Genomic DNA, 18936 nt, shown 5'->3' on the forward strand with positions numbered 1-18936 from the left:
TTTCTTCCATTAGAATGTAAGCTAACATGAAAGCAGGGGTTTTAGCTTGGTCACTACTGTATCCTTAGTGCCTCCTGCAAGGCTGGGCACACATTAGATGTTCAAAGAATATTTGTTGAATGAAAATATGTTGGTATTATTTCTCTGCCTCAAATCCTTTTGGAAGTAAATGATTGTTTTAGGATGTTTTAGGCTGCAAGTTGCAGGAAACTAATTCAACTCAGTTTAAATAATGAAGAAACCCATCGTTTTGCTTAATGGAAAGCCTTGCATTAGCGGGAGATCCCTGGTTGGGTGAGTCAGTGACTCAGCAGTTAGCGCTGCCATCACAACAGTCAGCTGCCCTCAGGCTCGTCCCTTCACTGTCAGCAGGTGTCTCGCAGCAGCAGTGAGCAGCGTGAACATGCACTGAGAGAAAGAGAAGGGACTGTGCATCTAGTTCATCTGGGACTGTACGTTTGAGTACCTAAATGTGGGAGGGAAAAATGAAAAACGTCTTTCCTTTCTTGGTGAGGACAGACAGCATGAATTTGCAGAAAATGCAGGGAGACTAAGAACCTTCAGATTACAGGATTTTGGAGATGCTGGAATATAGGATGATTTGTGAGACTCGAGCCATTCTTAGACATGGGGAAAGTTAAATGAGGGAGGACTCATTTGTTCTTTTGAAGTGCCCGCTTGGGCTTGTGCTCCATTTTGCTAACCTTCCAAACCTTTGTGCCTTAAAGAGAATACCTAAAACTGCTAAAGTAGAAAACAAAAGTGGCCCATAATCTCAGCCTCCAAATAATATGTGTTGATTTCAAAAATAAAATGATACAATACTTGCAAATTTTTTTTTAAAATTTATTTATTTATTTTTATTTTTGGCTGCGTTGGGTCTTCGTTGCTGCACGCGGGCTTTTCTCTAGTTGTGGCGAGGAGGGGCTACTCTTTGTTGTGGTGCATGAGCTTCTCATTGCAGTGGCTTCTCGTTGCGGAGCACGGGCTGTAGGTGCGTGGGCTTCAGTATTTGTTGTGGCGCGTGGGCTTCAGTAGTTGTGGCACATGGGCTCAGTAGTTGTGGCTCACGAGCTCTAGAGTGCAGACTCAGTAGTTGTGGCACACGGGCTTAGTTGCTCTGCGGCACGTGGGATCTTCCTAGACCAGGGCTGGAACCCATGTCCCCTGCATTGGCAGGCGGATTGTTAACCACTGCGCCACCAGGGAAGCCCTGCAAGTTGTTTTAAAAGACTTAAATAGTACAGAAAGGTGTAATAGGCCTGAATAGTCACCCTCTTTTCTGACACATATGCAGCACTGCCTCATTCCTCTCCTCAGAGGTACACATTGTTAACAGTTTTTATGATTCCTTCCAGAAAATAGCTGTGTGGGTATCAGCTATGTGTGCTTATCAGCACACACTGTTCTACTTCATTCCTTTTCACATCTGCATAATATGCCATGGGTGGAGGTGCTCATTAAGCAGTCCTCTTTCGTGGAGCCCTTTGGTTGGGGCTAGTGTTATACGTGTGTTGGTGAACCTGTGTATGTTTATCAATGAGGCATATTTCTAGTAATGGTGAGAAAGCTAGGTCAAAGTATATGAATATTTAAAATTTGGATGGATATTGTCAAATTTCCCTCCCAAAATGTTACAACAGTTTTCATTCCTGCCGTTATGCTTTCTCCTTTCTGGGTATCATAGTTTTTTTCATTTGTGGCCCTCTGATAGGTAATATTGTTAACTTGTGATTTGAATTTTGTTAGCTGAATTGAGAGAGAAATGGAGTAGCTTATGAGTTTTTTGCCCATTCATGTTTCTTTTCCTGTGAACTGCCAAATGATTGTTGTTTCTGTTATAAGTGAGCTTTGTATGTGAAGGAAATTAACTCACTGCTGCCATATATATGGTTGTAAAACATATTTTTCTTAATCTTTTATTGGTCTTTTTGACTTTATTTTTTGCCACTCATATTTTTATTTTTATGGAGTTAAATTTATCAACCTTTTTTTTCATGACTTCTGGTGTTCTGCTCTGACCTGGCCACTCCACCTGCTGACACCAGTGCGCACCTTACTGGGCTGTGTGCAGCTGTGTTCTAGGGCTGCTTTATGTCTGTTAGATGTAAGTGGAGTTAGACTTAGTTAGGTGGACAGGGTGCTGAGGCTAAAGCCTAGGGTGCGTGTGGGGGGTTGTATTGGCCGTATTAAGGAGGTACTGTGTAAATTCCAGGTGGCCAGTGAGGTAAAATGGCTTTGGTCCTTTCCTCAGCTGACACTGAAAGGGCTAAGGATAGAGAGACCAAAGGGCTGTGATTTTGTGATATAATAAGAAACATATGAACTTCTAAAACTCTTGGAATTTCCTGAGAAATAGAGGTACTAGGGGTGTCTTTTTGTTGTCTTTTTATTCATAATAAACCATATCCGTTTCAGCCATATCTAAGTTTATGTTAATGAGATGATGGGCCCCTAGATAACTTTAGGGTAGGGCTGGTTGCCAGAAGGACCAAGCTTGTGATGAGCAGGTTAGAACTTTCAGCCCGAGGGGCTTCCCTGGTGGTGCAGTGGTTAAGAATCTGCCTGCCAATGCAGGGGACATGGGTTCGAGCCCTGGTCCAGGAAGATCCCACATGCCACGGAGCAGCTAAGCCTGTGCGCCACAACAATAAGCCTGCACTCTAGAGGCCATGAGCCACAACTACTGAAGCCTGCACACCTAGAGCCCATGCTCCGCAACAAGAGAAGCCACCACAGTGAGAAGCCTGTGCACCGCAACGAAGAGTAGCTCCCGCTCGCCGCAACCAGAGAAAGCCTGCGTGCAGCCACAAAAACCCAACACAGCCAAAAATAAAATAAAATAAATAAATGTATAAATAAAAAATAAAAAGAACTTTCAGCCCCATCCCTGGACCTCCAGAGATGGCAGAGAGGCTGGAGATGGAGCTTAAGGACCAGTGTCCAGTGATGTAATCAGTCATGGCTACCTAATGGAACCTCCTTAAAAACCCCTAAATGACAGGGTTCCAGTGATCACATGGAGATGCTGGGAGAATGGTGCCTGGAGAGGCATGGAAGCTCTGCGCTGTTCCCCCAATCCTTGTCCTCTGCATCTCTTCCATCTTGCTGTTCCTGAGTTGTATCCTTTTATAATGAATAGGTAATAGTAAGTAAAGTGCCTTCCTGAGTTCTGTGAGCCATACTAGCAAATTATCGAATCTCAGGAGGGGGATGTGAGCACTCCCAATTTATAGATCAGAAATATGGGTGGCCCAGGACTTGTATCTAAAGTGGGAGCACTCTTGTGGAACTGAGCCCTTAAGCTGTGAGGTCTGATGTTAAGTCCAGGTAGTTAGTGTCAGAATCTAATTGAATCATTAGACATCCAGTTGGTGTCCTGAGAATTGGAAAATTGGTTGTTGGTGTGGAAAAACCCCACACATTTCGTGTCAGAAGTGTTGTGAGTAAAAACAGCTCATACGGGTCATTCTCTTTTCTGGGTATAATTTTGAACCTGCCTGTTTCTTCTTCTACAGGTGGAAAGATGGCGTTTGTGAAGAGTGGATGGTTGCTGAGACAGAGTAAGTACAGGACGTGAGCCCCTTGGGCTGGGTTTAGTGTTGCCTTAGGGCACATCTTTATTTCTGTGGCTGACACCGCCAGTGTTTACAAACAAATAACAAAGTCTTACTAATGTTGTTGCCCTGGATTTCCTCTTGCAGATTTTTAGAGCTCTATGAACCGTTTTTCTGCACACGTGGAGCTTCTTGGTTGCTGCCTTGACAGGAACCAGGGGACAGTAATAGTCCCTGCTGGTTTCTCTTTTCTCACTAGCGTGCTATATTATTATTATTATTATTATTATTTGGCTACGCCGTGCGACAAAGTTAGTTCCCCTACCACGGATGGAACCCGTGCCCCCTGCAGTGGAAGCATAGAATCTTAACCACTGGATGGCCAGGGAAGTCCCTAGCATGCTGTATTATTAACAGCTGACCTGAGGTTCTTGGATCTACACAAGCTGAGCTGATCTATTACCATGGAGCTGAGCTAATATATTAGCATGGAGGTACTGCTCGCTTTGTGGGAAACACCTGTCTCATCTGGGGATTGAACAGTGACCAGATTCTGAAATACTAGAGTCTTTAACTATAGATTAAGATTTGACCCGAGGGAACTAGTTTATCTAAAACCAAATCTTTTGTGTCTCCAAAAGGACTCTGGAGAAGGGACTCAGTTCTTTTTTTATGGGATTAAGTTCATTTTCTTAGACTCATCTCTATGGGCCTGCATATACTTAACTCTGCTTATCTCTGAGGCTGCCACCTTAAGTAGGATTCATAGTATGTTTTAAAGCAGGAAGAAGCAGCTCTGTTTATTGCAGAAAGAGTAAGCAGATTATTCTGCTGTTGTTCTAGAAAGAGCAGCATTAAGGGAAAAGTGACTAGTATATTGTTTATGACTCCATCAAAAGCTTGAGTGGTGATATATACTGTATTATTCAGATATGAATTTGTATTTAAGGAATATTTTCAATACTTAGCTAAAATTGAGCCTAGCAATGAAGAATGGACTTGCATACCTTAGACGGTTTATAAAAACTATTTATGAAGCTTGTTTGTGTTCCCATTGTACAGATTTTTATATCAATATAATTATCACAACAGCTCTGTGAGGTGGGTGGCATTACCCCAGCTTCCAGCTGAAGAAATAGAGGTTCACTGATAACTGGTCCAGATGTTAGCTATGGGTGGCAAACCTACATTCAGACTCAGGGCTGTCTCGTTTCAACATCAACACCCTTTCTACCAGGAGATGAGCTTTCAGACTGTCTATCCTGTTACTAGTTTTACGTTCTCAGACCTGGAGCTGAACAGGTGTCCTTTCAAGGTCTATGACAGTTCTGTAGTCTAAGAATAGATGCAGCTATTGTATTGTTGGCTTAAAAAAAAAAAAAAGTTGTGACATTGGAATCTAGCCCCAGTGTTTGTGTAAGTTTCCTTGTCTTGGGTTTTGAGGATCTTGGGTGATCCTAAAATGGTCAGGGAACATGGACAGCCTTGCTCAGACCTGGAGGATGTGCCTTCCCTTCCTGCACTCTTTGAGGGCAAGTTTCCTTTCTCCATCATGACTCAATGTAAATGCTCTGTCAACATAAGTGAACAGTGACCCTTTTGACAATTTTGTGCTTCCCATCAGCGCTTAGCATGATGATGTACACAACATAGGAGTTCTGTAAATAAGTTGTACAGACTTTTCCACTGTCTTAGTTATGGTTATCTCAAAAGTGTGTATTCGTAAGACTTATTCCATTTCCCAATATCCTGATGTTGGGTTGATTTTTCTGTCTTTGCTAAAGGAGAAGTATCATTCATAATAAACTAAAATGAGGTGAGTTGTATTATATTCACTGAGTTGCAGAGCAGCAGATACACATGTAGTTACATATATGCACCGCTGTCTTCAGGATTCCTTTTCTTGCCATTGGCAGACTCTTAGGACTCAGTATCTGGACTCTTGAGGACAGCTTAATTTAGGGTTCTGCAGTCAGAGCTTTGATGGCAGGTGCGATACTTGGGTAGAACTCCCCGACCCGGTGATTACACCTGTCTGTGTTTGGGTGGCTCTCTTTGGTAGTTTCTGCACAGCTCAGGCACTGCCAGTTAAATGGATGCTGGGTGTCACTTATTTATCAGTTTGGGCAAATGCTGTGGTTGCCTCTCAGCAAGGTAGGTGTTTGATTGTGGTAAAATAAATTTGGAAGGCTGCTGGGATGAATATTTGGAATTTGTGCACATTGGCCATGAACAGGGTGGGATCTATAGGAACAAAAGATGCAGCCGGTAGCGTATGGATGTGAGAAAGGTGCAGGGATAACTTTTAGATTTCCCTTTTGGCTGACAAGGAAATTAGAGTTTTATAAAGTTAAGTGCCTAGTCCAAGATTACAAATGAATGGATGAATTCTCTCAAACTGATAGAGACGTGTGAGTTAGTAGGATGGATGCGTGCTGGGTAGGAGTCAGGCCCTGGGCCTGGGTCAGTGTCTGGGTGTGGATGTATCCAGTGTCTGAGCCTGCCTCTGCATAGTCTTAGGCAGGAAGACTCCCCACACTGGGAAGGTGAGCATTAGAGAAGAGTATATGTGAAGGCCCTTCAAGAAAAAGATAAGTTTTTCCAGAAGAGGAAGGTATTACTGTTATTTGTGTGTAGAGACTTTACAGTTCAACGTTTTCTGATCAATCTAGCAGTTAGATACTACTGGGAAGGTTTAGATATACTACATGGAGAGTTAAATGTTAGACATGTTTCATTAGCTCAAAATCAAAGTTTTATTGAACTTTTTAAAAAAAATTTTGATATTTTAAGTTGGCAGCGTTCTCAGTAAGATCGAAGTTCTCATCTTAGAGCATGCTGCATGCAGCCCTGGTACAGCATGGGTGTTCATGCAGTTCGGGTCTGCTTTCACTTCCATTTTGATGGACTGCTCTGGGCAATTGTATGCAGGTATACTTTTGGGACCAGAGGAAAGTTTCTTTTGTTTCTGTTACCGGTGAATTAAAGGACAAAGTCCTTGCTTTTCCACTCAAAGGCAACATTTCCCACTTTTTTTCAGGCACTATTTTGAAGCGCTGGAAGAAGAATTGGTTTGACCTGTGGTCAGATGGTCACCTGATCTATTATGATGACCAAACTCGGCAGAGTGTGGAGGATAAGGTCCACATGCCCGTGGACTGCATCAACATCCGCACAGGACATGAATGTCGGGGTAAGTGGGTCTGTCTTGTCCAGCTTCTGTCACCTGCCCTTCTGCTTTCTTGATGGGAGTTGATTCTTCCTTACCCATTCTGCTTTCATTTACAGTCCAAAGAAGGGTTTCATCTGGAAAGAGGTAACCAGACACTGGGATTATGACCCATGTGGGTTGGCAGATTAATTTTCTCCTCTGAATTAGACCCATCAGTCCACATTTCCGTTCTCTCTCATGGAGAAGGTGGTGGAAGACTAAGGAACCAGAGTGCTGGGAACCCCAAGAAGGATGGAGCTACCCTAGGCAGTATAGATTTTGTGACTCAGAAACTGGCTTATTGATAACAACTCTAGTCAGTTTCTTAAAATCCATGATGTCTTTCAATATAATTATCACAACTATTGAAGGAATAGTTTTTTTTTGTTTTAATAAGCATAGACTTTTCTATTTCTAATTAATGGCATATGTAGACTTCCCTGTTTGTTTTATTAGCTCTGTTGCTATTTGGAATAAAGAGGCTGCTGTAGTAACCATTGGTGTAATAATATCCTGCTCCTATAAGTTCTTGAAACACAAGTCTCTATGGACTAGCTATTGAAATCCTTACTTAAACCAGGCTCAGATATCATAGGTCTTACTTCTTGGTACACAGAGATACTTTAAACAACCGATTTTCACTTTTAAAGCAGCGATCTAGTTTGATGCTTTGTGAATAAAAGCAGTAAGTATTCTGTTAACTGATGCTTTGCAACACTTTTCGTTGTGCTTATTCTTCTAATGTCTGGGCTGTTTTATATATCACCATATGTGGATTGTGCTCTAGAAGAGGCTTACATGTTTCTCCAGCAGGAAGTTTAATTAGAATTGAGTAATGATTCATGTGTTTGGTTCTGTACAGCAGAACAAAGATGTTTTATAATTGTAATGTTCTGAAGTTCTGGTCCTTTGCTTATCTGAGCTGTTAAGAAATCCTTAAAAAAAAAAAAACTATGTAAATACTCCTGTATTCTATATGTTTTTCGTAGATATTCAGCCTCCAGATGGGAAGCCAAAAGACTGTCTGCTGCAGATTGTTTGCCGAGATGGGAAAACCATCAGTCTTTGTGCAGAAAGCACAGATGATTGTTTGTAAGTCTTCTTCCAGTGTGTTTAAGTTTAAAAGTGTTTTCTGTTTTAATTTCCAGTTATGAGGAAGGGAGAAGAACGGGAGTGGCGTGTTCCTGTAGGCAGCAGGATAAGTGACTCAGAGGTTGTGTGAAAGAAATGTTAAGAGTCTTACTCCATGTTTGATAACCCTGATCCTCGTTTCTGCCTCTGCAGGGCTGCCCATGCAGGGTCCCATTGTAGTGAGTATGGCAGAAACTATTAGATACAGTCACTTTGCACTCTCTTTTTTCATTACTAGATGTACATTGGGCTACGGGCATAGTTAAGTGGGTTCTTAAATTTTCTTTTTTTGGCCGTGCCATATGGCTTGTGGAGTATTAGTTCCCCGACCAGGGATTGAACCTGGGCCCTCGGCAGTGAGAGCGTGGAGTCCTAACCACTGGACTGCCAGGGAATTCCCCTTAAGTCTTGTTCTTTTTCTGTAAATGTCTTTTTAAAAAGCACCGACATCTGTATTATATAGCCTTTTCTCCTTTTGGTGGTTGTTATTTCCATCTGTCATCTCTGAAGAAGGAGTATGGAACCACAAAGAAGGAAAACCCAACTTTACTAATTCTCAGTGTGTTAACATTAGCATTGATGTAGGATCAGAATCTTGAAAACACTAATTTTTTTTTTTCTGTGCACACTGTACCACTAACAAAAGTTAACTCTGGACACTGTAAGAATTCACTAACAGAGATTATTATAATATTCCTGTATATTAAAATATTCATATATATGTGACAATTTTATAAAATCCAGCTGACCAGTTTGTCAGAGTGCCTGCCCTTGCATTTCACATATGTGTTCATCCTCAGTATAGGCATTTATTCCATGCTGATCTCTAGGGTTTATTTTAAATCCTAGTTGTAGTTTCTTTTTTACATTCTTCTCATTTATATTAGTGAATCTTAAATGGCACTTTGTGGAAAAGATGTACCTTTCCTAAAGACTAATGGAGAAATGAACACAGGTTAAGCCAGTTTGCTACTTTTTTATAAACTGGATCTATATTTTTACTCTTTAATAATTTGAACACTTACTTTGCACTCGGCCCTGTGCTAACTGCTTTATGTATGTTGTTTAATCCTCACCATATCTTATAAAGTGGATACTGTTCTGTTTTAAGAAATTGAGGCATAGTGAGGTTAAGTAACTTTCTGTATCAGTTTTTAATGCTCTTGTAATAAATTACCACAAGCTTAGTGTCTTCGAGCAGTACACATTTCTGATTACATTTCTGGAGGTCAGAGTTCTACACTAGGTTTCAAAGTGTTGCCAGGGCCATGATCCCTTCTGGAGGCTCTAGGGGGGAGTCTGTTTCCTTGCCTTTTCTAGCGTCAAGAGTCCTCCTGCTTTCCTTGGCTTCTAGGCTGAGCCCTTCTCCTGCTGTCATCTGTCTGATTCTCTGTAGCTGGGGAAGGTTATATGCTTTTAAGGATTGAAGAATAGTTTGAGCCAGCCTCAATAATCCAGTATAATCTTCCCCATTTCAAGGTCCTTAACCTTAAGTATAGCTGCAGAATCCATTTGCCTGGTGAGGTAAGATTTTCAGAGGTTCTGGGGATTAGGATATGCATCTCTCTGTAGGGAGGAGGCATCATTCTGCCTGCCATACTTCCCAAGGTTTTAGAGCTTGTAGACTAGACTCAGGATTTGAATCTTTGTCTTCATAGCCCTTTGTTCTTTTTTTTTTTTTTTTTGGTACGCGGGCCTCTCACTGTTGTGGCCTCTCCGGTTGCGGAGCACAGGCTCCGGACGCGCAGGCTCAGCGGCCATGGCTCACGGGCCCAGCCGCTCCGCGGCATGTGGGATCTTCCTAGACCGGGGCATGAACCTGTGTCCCCTGCATCGGCAGGCGGACTCTCAACCACTGCGCCACCAGGGAAGCCCAGCCCTTTGTTCTTAACTGCTCTGTTCTGCTGTTTGCTGAGATGTCACACGTATGGATGGTTCCTTTAAGTACTAGGGGAAAAAAATATCTAGAACTAAAATTATAGAATATTTTAACAAAACATGGGAGGCTTTTTTGTCATAGAGGAGGGAGAAGGGGTAAAAGTACACTGAAGGACTTGCCTTGTTTGGCATGGAAGGCTGACTTTTTCTTAACCTGTATGGGAAAATAGAGGTTTATTTATGTGTCTAATTTTAAGGGTACAGTTAGGGACAGAGCAATGGAGGATAATACTAGAAGAATAAAAATAACCCAGCAAGTAAACTTAATAAAGCATGACAGGAGATGAAGTAGCAGTAATTAGACCAATGATATCTGTGAATTCAATAAATGTGAGTTGGTTAAATTCTCCTTAAAAAGGATAAGATCTGAGATTGGGCAGAAAATACAAAGTCCAGCTACTTATTTTGTTAACAGGAAACACACTTGAAATAAAATGACACAGAAAGGTAAAAAAGTAAAGAAGAGGAGACTGTTTTCCTGGGGCTGCTGTAACCCAGTATCACATGCTAAGTGTCTTAAAACAACAGGTTTATTCTCTCACAGTTCCAGAAGCTAGAAGTCTGACATTACTGTGTCAGCAGAGCCATGCTTCCTCTAAGACTCTGGATAGAATCCTTCCTGGCCTCTTCCTAGTTTTGGTTGTGGCCGGTTATCCGTGATGTTCTTTGGCTTGCAGCTGCACCACTCCAGTCTCTGCCTCTGTTATAACGTGGTATTCTCCCTGTGTGTCTGTGTCCACATTTCCTCTTCTTATAAGTATGATCTTCATTCAGTATGACCTTCATCTTAATTTGACTCCATCTGCAGAGACCCTATTTCTAAATAATTCACCTGTACTGGGGATTAGGACTTAAGCTTATCTTTCTGCAGGGGATACAATTCAACCCATTACAGAGACCTCTGAGAGAAAAGGGGGAAATGAATCTGTGTCATCTTCCTCAACTACCTAGTGAAATGAAGGGGAAGACATTCAGAAGTGACAGCCAAATTAAGAAGTTTAACTTCAAGCACAGAATACAAAGAGCAACAGTCAGAAAAAGAAATAGAAGATTCTGTTGAGATGTATCACAGTTTTTAACCCTACCCCAACTCCCAGAAGCAGTAACAAGATGAGCTAATTAAATCTTAAAAATTTTTGGTAGTACCCTGTGTTCTGTAGAGGTGCTGATACTTCTTGAAAAAGCTAAGGAAAAACCCTTGAGAGTATGATATCCTTGGGACCTTAGCAGAGACTGGAAGGTTCCCCCAGGGCTTGTCATTTCAGAACACTGGAAGGCAGAGAAGGATAAGTGAGCCCCGGCATAAGACATTCAAAGAATTATGCTTAGAAGAGTGTAGAACGCAGATTTTTCAGAAAGGACTTACTCCCTATCTTGACCAGTCACAAAAATTAACTTGAAATGGATTGAAGTCTAAAATGTAAGACCGTAAACTGTAAACCTACTAGAAGGAAACATGGGGAAAAAGGTCTTTGACATTGGTCTTGGTAGCGATTTTGGATATGACACCAAAAGTGCAAGCAACAAAAGCAGAAGTAAACAAATTGGGACTACATTAAACTAAAAAACTACTGCACAGCAAAAGAAACAATTAGAGAAATAACAAGGCATCCTATGGAATAGGAGAAAATATTTACAAACCATTTATGTGATAAGGGTTTAATATCTAAAATATATAGGGAACTTGTATGACTCCACAGCATAAAAACAAACCAATTAAAAGATGGGGAAAGGACTTGAAAAAACGTTTTTCCTAAGGTACTCAACATCACTAATAATCAGGGAAGTGCAAACCAAAACCACAGTGAGATCACCTCACACCTTAGAATGGCTGTTATCAAAAAGACAAAAGATAAGTATTGGTGAGGGTGTGGAGAAAAGGGAACCCTGTGCACTGTTGGTGGGCATGTAACTTTGTGCGGCCACTATGGAAAACAGTATGGAGGTTTCTCAAAAAATTAAAAGTAGAACTACCATATGATTCAGCAATGCCACTTCTGTGTATATATCTGAAGGGAATTAAATCATTGTCTCAAAGAGATAGCTGTACCCCTGTGTTTCTTGCATTATTCGTAGTAGCCAAGACATGGAAACAACTCAAGTGTCTGATGATGGATGAATTGATAAATAAAATGTGATACACACACACACACACACACACACACACACAGACTTGTGCATGCATGGGTAATGGACTGTTAATCAACCCTAAAACAGGAAACCCTGCATTAACAACAACATAAATGGACCTTGAGGGCATTATGCTAAGTGAAGTGAGTCAGACAGAGAAAGAAAAATACTATATGTCCTCACTTATATGTAGAATCTAAAAAAGCCGAAATCATAGAAGTAGAGAGTAGAATGGTGTTTGCCAGGGGTTGAGGGAAATGGGGGAGATATTGGACAAAGAGTACAAGCATCCAGCTGTAAAATGAGTGAGTTCTGGGCATCTATTGTACAGCATAGTGACTATAATTAATAATACTGTCTCATATACTTGAAAGTTAAGAGAGTAGATCTTAAATGTTATCACCAGAAAAAATAAAAAGATAATCATGTGCGGGGGTCCTGGAGGTGTTAGCTTATTGTGGTAATCAATTCATGATATACGTGTGTCAGATCATCATGTTGTACACCTTAAACTTACGTATGTTATAGGTCAGTTTCTCAAATACCAACATTATTATTATTATTATTATTTTTTTTTTTTTGCGGTACGCGAGCCTCTCACTGCTGTGGCCTCTCCCGTTGCGGAGCACAGGCTCCAGACGCGCAGGCTCAGCGGCCATGACTCAAGGGCCCAGCCGCTCCGCGGCATGTGGGATCTTCCTGGACCGGGGCACGAACCGTGTCCCCTGCATCGGCAGGCAGACTCTCAACCACTGCGCTACCAGGGAAGCCCACCAACATTATTTTTAATAGCAAAATATTGCTGACCATCTAAAGCTCATATCATGGAACATTATGTAGCCATTAAAAAAATCAAGTAGATCTGTGTGTATAACATGAACAGATACTGCTAGTTCTAGTATAGTTAAACATGGTACATTTTACATTTATTTAAAAAGTAAAGGGAAAACTGTAGATTATGCTTTAAATATTACATATGTACTATAGATTTATTTCTTTACATATCATATATTCCTAGTGCATGTCTTAGATGAGTTGATTGAGTAGGTCTTGAGGCAAGGGCTTCAGATCTGTTCTTAAACAAGCTTTTTCAGAAATTCCGACGCCAATGCAGGTTTGAGAACCGTTGAGATAGATGTTGGATTGCCTGAAATAAAGTACCTCTTTCTTTTCTTCAGGGCCTGGAAATTTACGCTTCAGGATTCCAGGACAAACACAGTAAGTTGCTAATGGCAGTCACTAGTAATGTTTTCACTTAGTCTTGCTGTAACAAACGGGAGAACAGGAGGTTAAGAAGGGAAATGGGGAAGAGGGTTTTTTTGCCATCCGGCCCAGGATGAGCAAGCAGAGATAAGCAGGCTGTGTTTCGCTGACAGTGAGGAAGCCTGGATTTTGCCAAAACATTTTGGCAGGAGGAGCCCTCCTAACACAGGCACACTGGTCCCAGTGTTGTTTTCTAGAAATGTTTGTATCTCACAAAGATTTGCAACACTTTGAATTCTGCTGTCATTCACAGAGAAGGCACAAGAGGGACCACAGGGTCCTTTTCATGAATAACATCTCAGCCTGTGAAATAAACATTTTTGGGACTTGTACTTGTCTCTAGTTTCTTCTGACTTTAGGAAGTAACGGAGACAGTAAACCCCATTTGTAGAGGCTAGTGATACCATCTTGGTGTCTGTCAGGGAATCAAAGGCAATTCCCTCTGTGGTCAACGTTTTCATTCTTCAGATAGGGTTTTATTTTTTCATTTATTTCTCTAGGAAGGAAAGAGAGGTAGATGGTGCTTTTTCAAGAATTTGTACAGGTGGGAAAAGAAAGTAAAAAGACTTAATATCCAAATGCTGTTTTTTCCTACTTTTGTTAGCTCAGGACTGTTCTTCCTCCTAAGGTTACAGCTCCAGTTACCTTTTCTTCGATGAAAATCCTTTACTTGAATGAAGTTAGTATTGATGATTCATATAGTTAGGGGCAAGAGCTAAGGTGATTCTTCATGTGGATATTTTTAAAAAGAGTATACATATTTTTGTTTCCCACTGGGGGGTAATTTACTGAAAGATTTTTAAATTTTTTAATGGAAAAACCAGATTGTGAGTGTAGAACATATCCTTGACTGCTACGTTTTAGATTGTAGGATTTTTATTTGTGAACAGAAGGGATGTTGAGAGTGGTGTAACATCTTTTAAAGGGCCTGGGTAACAGTGGAGGCCCTGTGGCCTTCTTGGGCAGTGAGAACTCTACTTCTGCCCACTGCTGGTGGCTGAGGAGGGCCACATCCTCCTGAATTCAAAGGACACTGGAGTGCTGGGTGGTGGGCAAGGGGAGGGTTGTCCTGCTAGTCATTGCTTCTCAGAGAGCTGTTATATTTCCTCTTCAAAGATTAAACTTTTCGGCTTTTATTAATTTTTTTTATTTGCTAAATAAAGGGGTATAGTATCATAAGAGCCTTTAGTTGCTTTGTGGCAACTCACTTGTTTTCATACTTTCTCTCCTCTCAAGGCTTATGTTGGCTCAGAAATCGTGTATGATGAGACTGCTGTGGTTTCCTCCCCACCTCCTTACACAGCCTATGCTGCACCAACCCCTGAGGTAGGGAGCAAATCTTTGCCTTATAGAATCCAAGTGAGGGAAACTTGGCGTCTCTGTGCTACTGTGCTTTTAAAGCAGAAGAAAACCTTGAGCCAGCCAGTATCAGAGAAATTAGAAATGTACTGTAAACCCTTTTCTTCTTTAAACTTTTCTTTTTTAAATAGATTGTTGTCATCTTTTGCTTTCCTAAAATAAAGCAACTGTTTTATAATCTTCCTGTTTATATTTTCTTTTTAAGATAGACCTAAAAATGAATCATGGTAATATGATTTTGATGATTCAAGTTTATACTTAATTATTTACTTGAATACTCTCTATCATCAGAAAAAATGCTTTTTTTTTTTGAAAAAACAAAAGCAAAACCTTAAAAAAAAAAATCACATGCCAAATACCTTGTGGTGTCCCCTAGTTAGAGGTGCCAGGCATTCAGTGTTACATATAGAAGTCTCTTGTGGGAGGCACTTTGATTTTTTTTTTTTTTACTTTTAATTTTGAAATAATTATAGATTCACAAGAAGTTGCAAAGGTAATATGGAGAAATCTCATGTCTCATGTACTCTTCACCCATTTCCCCAGCTGTTACATGGTAGATAAAATCAAAACCAGGAATTTGAAATTGGTGCAGTGTTTATGTCTGGTTCCATGTCATTTTATCATACGTGTAGATTTGTATAACCACCACCTCAATCAAGATATAAAACTGTTCATAATATCTTCTTCCTGCTACACCCTCTTATAGTCACACCCTTCTTCCCCTTCCCTAACTCCTGTCAACCACTGATTTGTTTGCCATCTGTATAACTTTGTCATTTCCACAGTGTTATATACATGGAATCATATAACATGTGATCTTTTGAGATCTTTTGATGTTTTCACTAAGCACAACGCCCTTGAGAGTCATCCAAATTGTTGCATGTGTCAATACTCTGTTCCTTTTTATTGCTGAGTAGCATGCTATGGTATGGATGTACCACATTATGTATTGAAGAACGTTTACCTATTGGGAGACATTTTGGTTGTTTCTAGATTTTGGCTGTTACCAATAAACCTTATGTGAACACTCATGTACAGGTTGTTATGCAGACATAAAGTTTTATTTCTCTGGGATAAGTGCCCCAAAATGTAATTGCTGAGTTGAATGAATGGTAAGTATATGATTAGTTTTTTAAAAAGCTGACAAACTGCTTTCCAGAGTTTCTCTACCATTTCTCTTTCCCATCAGTAGTGTATGTGTGGTTTACTTTCTCTGTATCCTCACCAGCATTTGCTGTTGTCACTGTTTTTTATTTTAACTATTCCGATAGGTGTGTAGTGATATTTCACTGTGATCCTAATTGGCATTTCCCATAGCTTGTGATGTTGAACATCTTTTTATATGCTTACTTGCCATCCATATATCCTGTTCAGTGAGATGTGTCTTCGTGTCATTTGCTCATTTTCTACTTGTTTTATTATTTTTTTATTGTTGAGTTTTGAGAGTTCTTATATATATGTTTGAGATAGGAATTCTTTGTCAGATATGTGATCAGTAGCATATCTTTTTATTCTCTTGACAGTGCCTTTCACAGAGTTTTAAATTTTGATGCAGTCCAATTTATCAGTTTTTCCTTTTATGGACTGTGTTTTGTTGTCATGTTTAACACTTCACGTAGACCAAGTTACCCAAGATTTTCTCCTATGTTATCTTCTGAAAGTTTCATAGTCCTAGGATTTATACACGAGTCTTTTATGTTGTCAGTTAATTTTTAATAAGGTGAGAGGATTATGTTGAGGTTTTTTTTTTTTTGCAATGGATGTCCAATTGTCCCATCACTGTTTGTTGAAAAGACTGTTAATCCTTTCTGGAATTGGTTTTGCATCTCTGTAAAAAATCAGTTGGCTGTATTTATGTGTGTCTGTTTCTGGGTTCTCTGTCTGTTCCATCCTCTGATACCACACAGACTTGATTACTGTAGCTATATATCAATAATAAGTCTTGAGATTGGGTAGGCTGATTCCCCCCACTTCATTCTTCCTTTCAGAATTCTTTTAGCTATTCTGATTCCACTTCCTTTCCATGTAAATTTGTCTAAATGTACAACAAAATCTTTCTGGGATTTTGATAGAAATCAGGATTTTGGGGGGAGAATTGACATCTTTATTATGTTGAACTTCCAATCCATGAAAATGGACTGTCTATTTAGATCCTGTTTGATTTTTTTTCACTAGCATTTTGTAGCTTTCAATATATAAATCCTGTATGTGTTTTGTTAGATTTATACTTAAATATTTCTCTTTTTTTTGAATTTTTGTATATGGTATTTCAAATTTCATTTTCTCCATGTTTATTGCTAGTATATAGAAACACAGTTGATTTTTATATGTTGATCTTGTAGCCTGTGAGCTTATTACTAAACTCTTTATAAATTTATTTATTTAATGGCTGTGTTGGGTCTTCGTTGCTGTGCGCAGGCTTTCTCTAGTTGCAGCGAGTGGGGGCTACTCTTCGTTTGCGGTGCGCGGGCTTCTCATTGAGGTGGCTTCTGTTTCTTGCCAAGCATGGGCTCTAAGCGCGTGGGCTTCAGTAATTGTGGCTTACGGGCTCTAGGCATTGGCAGGTGGATTCTTAACAACTGCACCACCAGGGAAGTCCAAGTATTTTATTTTAGATTCTTTGGAATATACTACATAGACAGTCATGTCATCTACAGATAGAGTTATTTCTTCCTTTGTAGTCTGTGTACCTTCTATTTCCTTGCCTTGCCTTGCCTTCTTGCCCTGGTTAGAAGTTCCAATATTATATTGAAGAGCAATGGTGAGAGCAGGCATTCTTGCCTTGTTCCTGATTTTACGGGGAATGTGTTCAGTTTATCCACACTAAGTGTGATGTTTTTTGTAGATGTTCTTTGTCAAGTTGAAGAAAGTCCTTCTTTTTTTTAGTTTTCTGAGTGTTTACCATGAATGGGTATTGGATTTTGTCAAATACCTTTGCTGAATCAATTGATTTGGTCATGTGATTTTTTTTAAAAACCTTTTTCTTTAAACCTAAATATGGTGGGTTACATTGATTTTCGAATACTGAACCAGCTTTGCATCCCTGGAATAAATCTCACTAGGTTGTGGTGTATAATTCTTTTTATTTATTGCTGAATTCTATGTTTGCTAATATTTATTAGGAGTTTTTGCAACTGTATTCATGAGGGATATTGGTCTGTAGTTTTCTTTTTTTGTACTCTGTTTTATTTTGTTATCAGGTGATACTGGCTTTATAGAAGTTTAGGAACTGTTCCATGCTCTTGTATTTTCTAGAAGATATTGTGTAGAAGTGATGTTAATTCTTCTTTAATCATTTGGTAGACATTTCCAGTGAAACTGTCTGGGCCTACCTGGAGATTTCTTTTTGGGGATATTTTAAATTACAAATTCTGTTTTCTTAATAGTTACAGGACTATTCATTCTCTATTTCATATTGAATGGGTTGTGGTATTTTATACTTTTTGAGGAATTGGTCCTTTTCATTTATATAAGTTGTCTAATTTATGTGTGCAGCTCTGTCATTTGATCCATACACACTTATATTTTCTTGGTGGATTAACCCTATTATCATTATGTTATGTCCTTCTCTGTTTCTGATAATTTTCTTTAGTCTTATGTCTACTCTATCTGATATTAATGTAGCCACTTCTGCTTCCTTTTTATTAATGTTTGCATGAGATCTCTTTTCCCATCTTTTTTCTTTCAACATACATATTGCATTTGAAGTTTCTTATAGACAACATATAGTTGGGTCATCCCCTCCTTCCCCCACCTGACAAATCTCTGTCTTGTAACTGGTATATTTAGGCCATTTACATTTTTTTATTGTATAAGTTTAAGGTGTACTATATGTTATTTTGATACCTTTATATATTGTAAATGATTGCAAATGTAGCAATATTTATTACATTACATAATTACAGTATGATATTATTGTCTATATTCATTATTTGATGGATTAGATCTCAAGGCTTATTTAATACTTGTTACAAGTTTGTACCCTTAAACACCATCACTCTTATCCTTCCCCACAGACCATTTGCATATGAAGTAATTTTGATACATTAAGTATGCCATTTTATTTTTTGTTTTCCTTTGGTTCTCTTTTTCATTTCTGTATGTTCTTTTACTTAAGCTTTTTTGTGAGTTACTAGAACATGTTTTGTTTTGTCTTATTTATTATTTATTATTTATTTATTTATTTTTTGGCTGCACTGCGTGGCTTGTGGGACCTTAGTTCCCTGACCAGGGAGCTAACCCAGGCCCTTGGTGGTGAGAGCGCAGAGTCCTAACCACTGGACTGCCAGGGAATTCCCATAGAACATGTTTTAGAATTACATTTTGATGTATCTGTAATGTTTTGAG

The 18936-nt window shown here is 39.5% G+C and overlaps 1 protein-coding gene across 6 annotated transcripts in view; it reads left to right on the forward strand.

The window, feature by feature from the left end:
* The first annotated feature begins 3526 nt into the window (after positions 1 to 3526).
* The window catches only part of PLEKHB2 (pleckstrin homology domain containing B2), a 32873-nt gene continuing 17463 nt past the window's right edge, over positions 3527 to 18936 (forward strand). For 3 of the 6 annotated variants that reach the window (XM_007464452.1, XM_007464453.1, XM_007464454.1), the window contains exons 1-5: positions 3527 to 3563; positions 6598 to 6750; positions 7758 to 7860; positions 13146 to 13185; positions 14467 to 14556. In XM_007464452.1, coding sequence (XP_007464514.1) covers positions 3527 to 3563; positions 6598 to 6750; positions 7758 to 7860; positions 13146 to 13185; positions 14467 to 14556 — 423 coding nt within the window. Of the gene's footprint in view, positions 3564 to 6597; positions 6751 to 7757; positions 7861 to 13145; positions 13186 to 14466; positions 14564 to 18936 lie in introns of all 6 variants that reach the window. The other 3 variants (XM_007464455.1, XM_007464456.1, XM_007464451.1) reach the window with 2 other exon arrangements.

The sequence above is a fragment of the Lipotes vexillifer genome, unplaced genomic scaffold (assembly GCF_000442215.2).
Source record: "Lipotes vexillifer unplaced genomic scaffold, Lipotes_vexillifer_v1.1 scaffold20, whole genome shotgun sequence".
NCBI classification, from domain to species: Eukaryota; Metazoa; Chordata; class Mammalia; order Artiodactyla; family Lipotidae; genus Lipotes; species Lipotes vexillifer.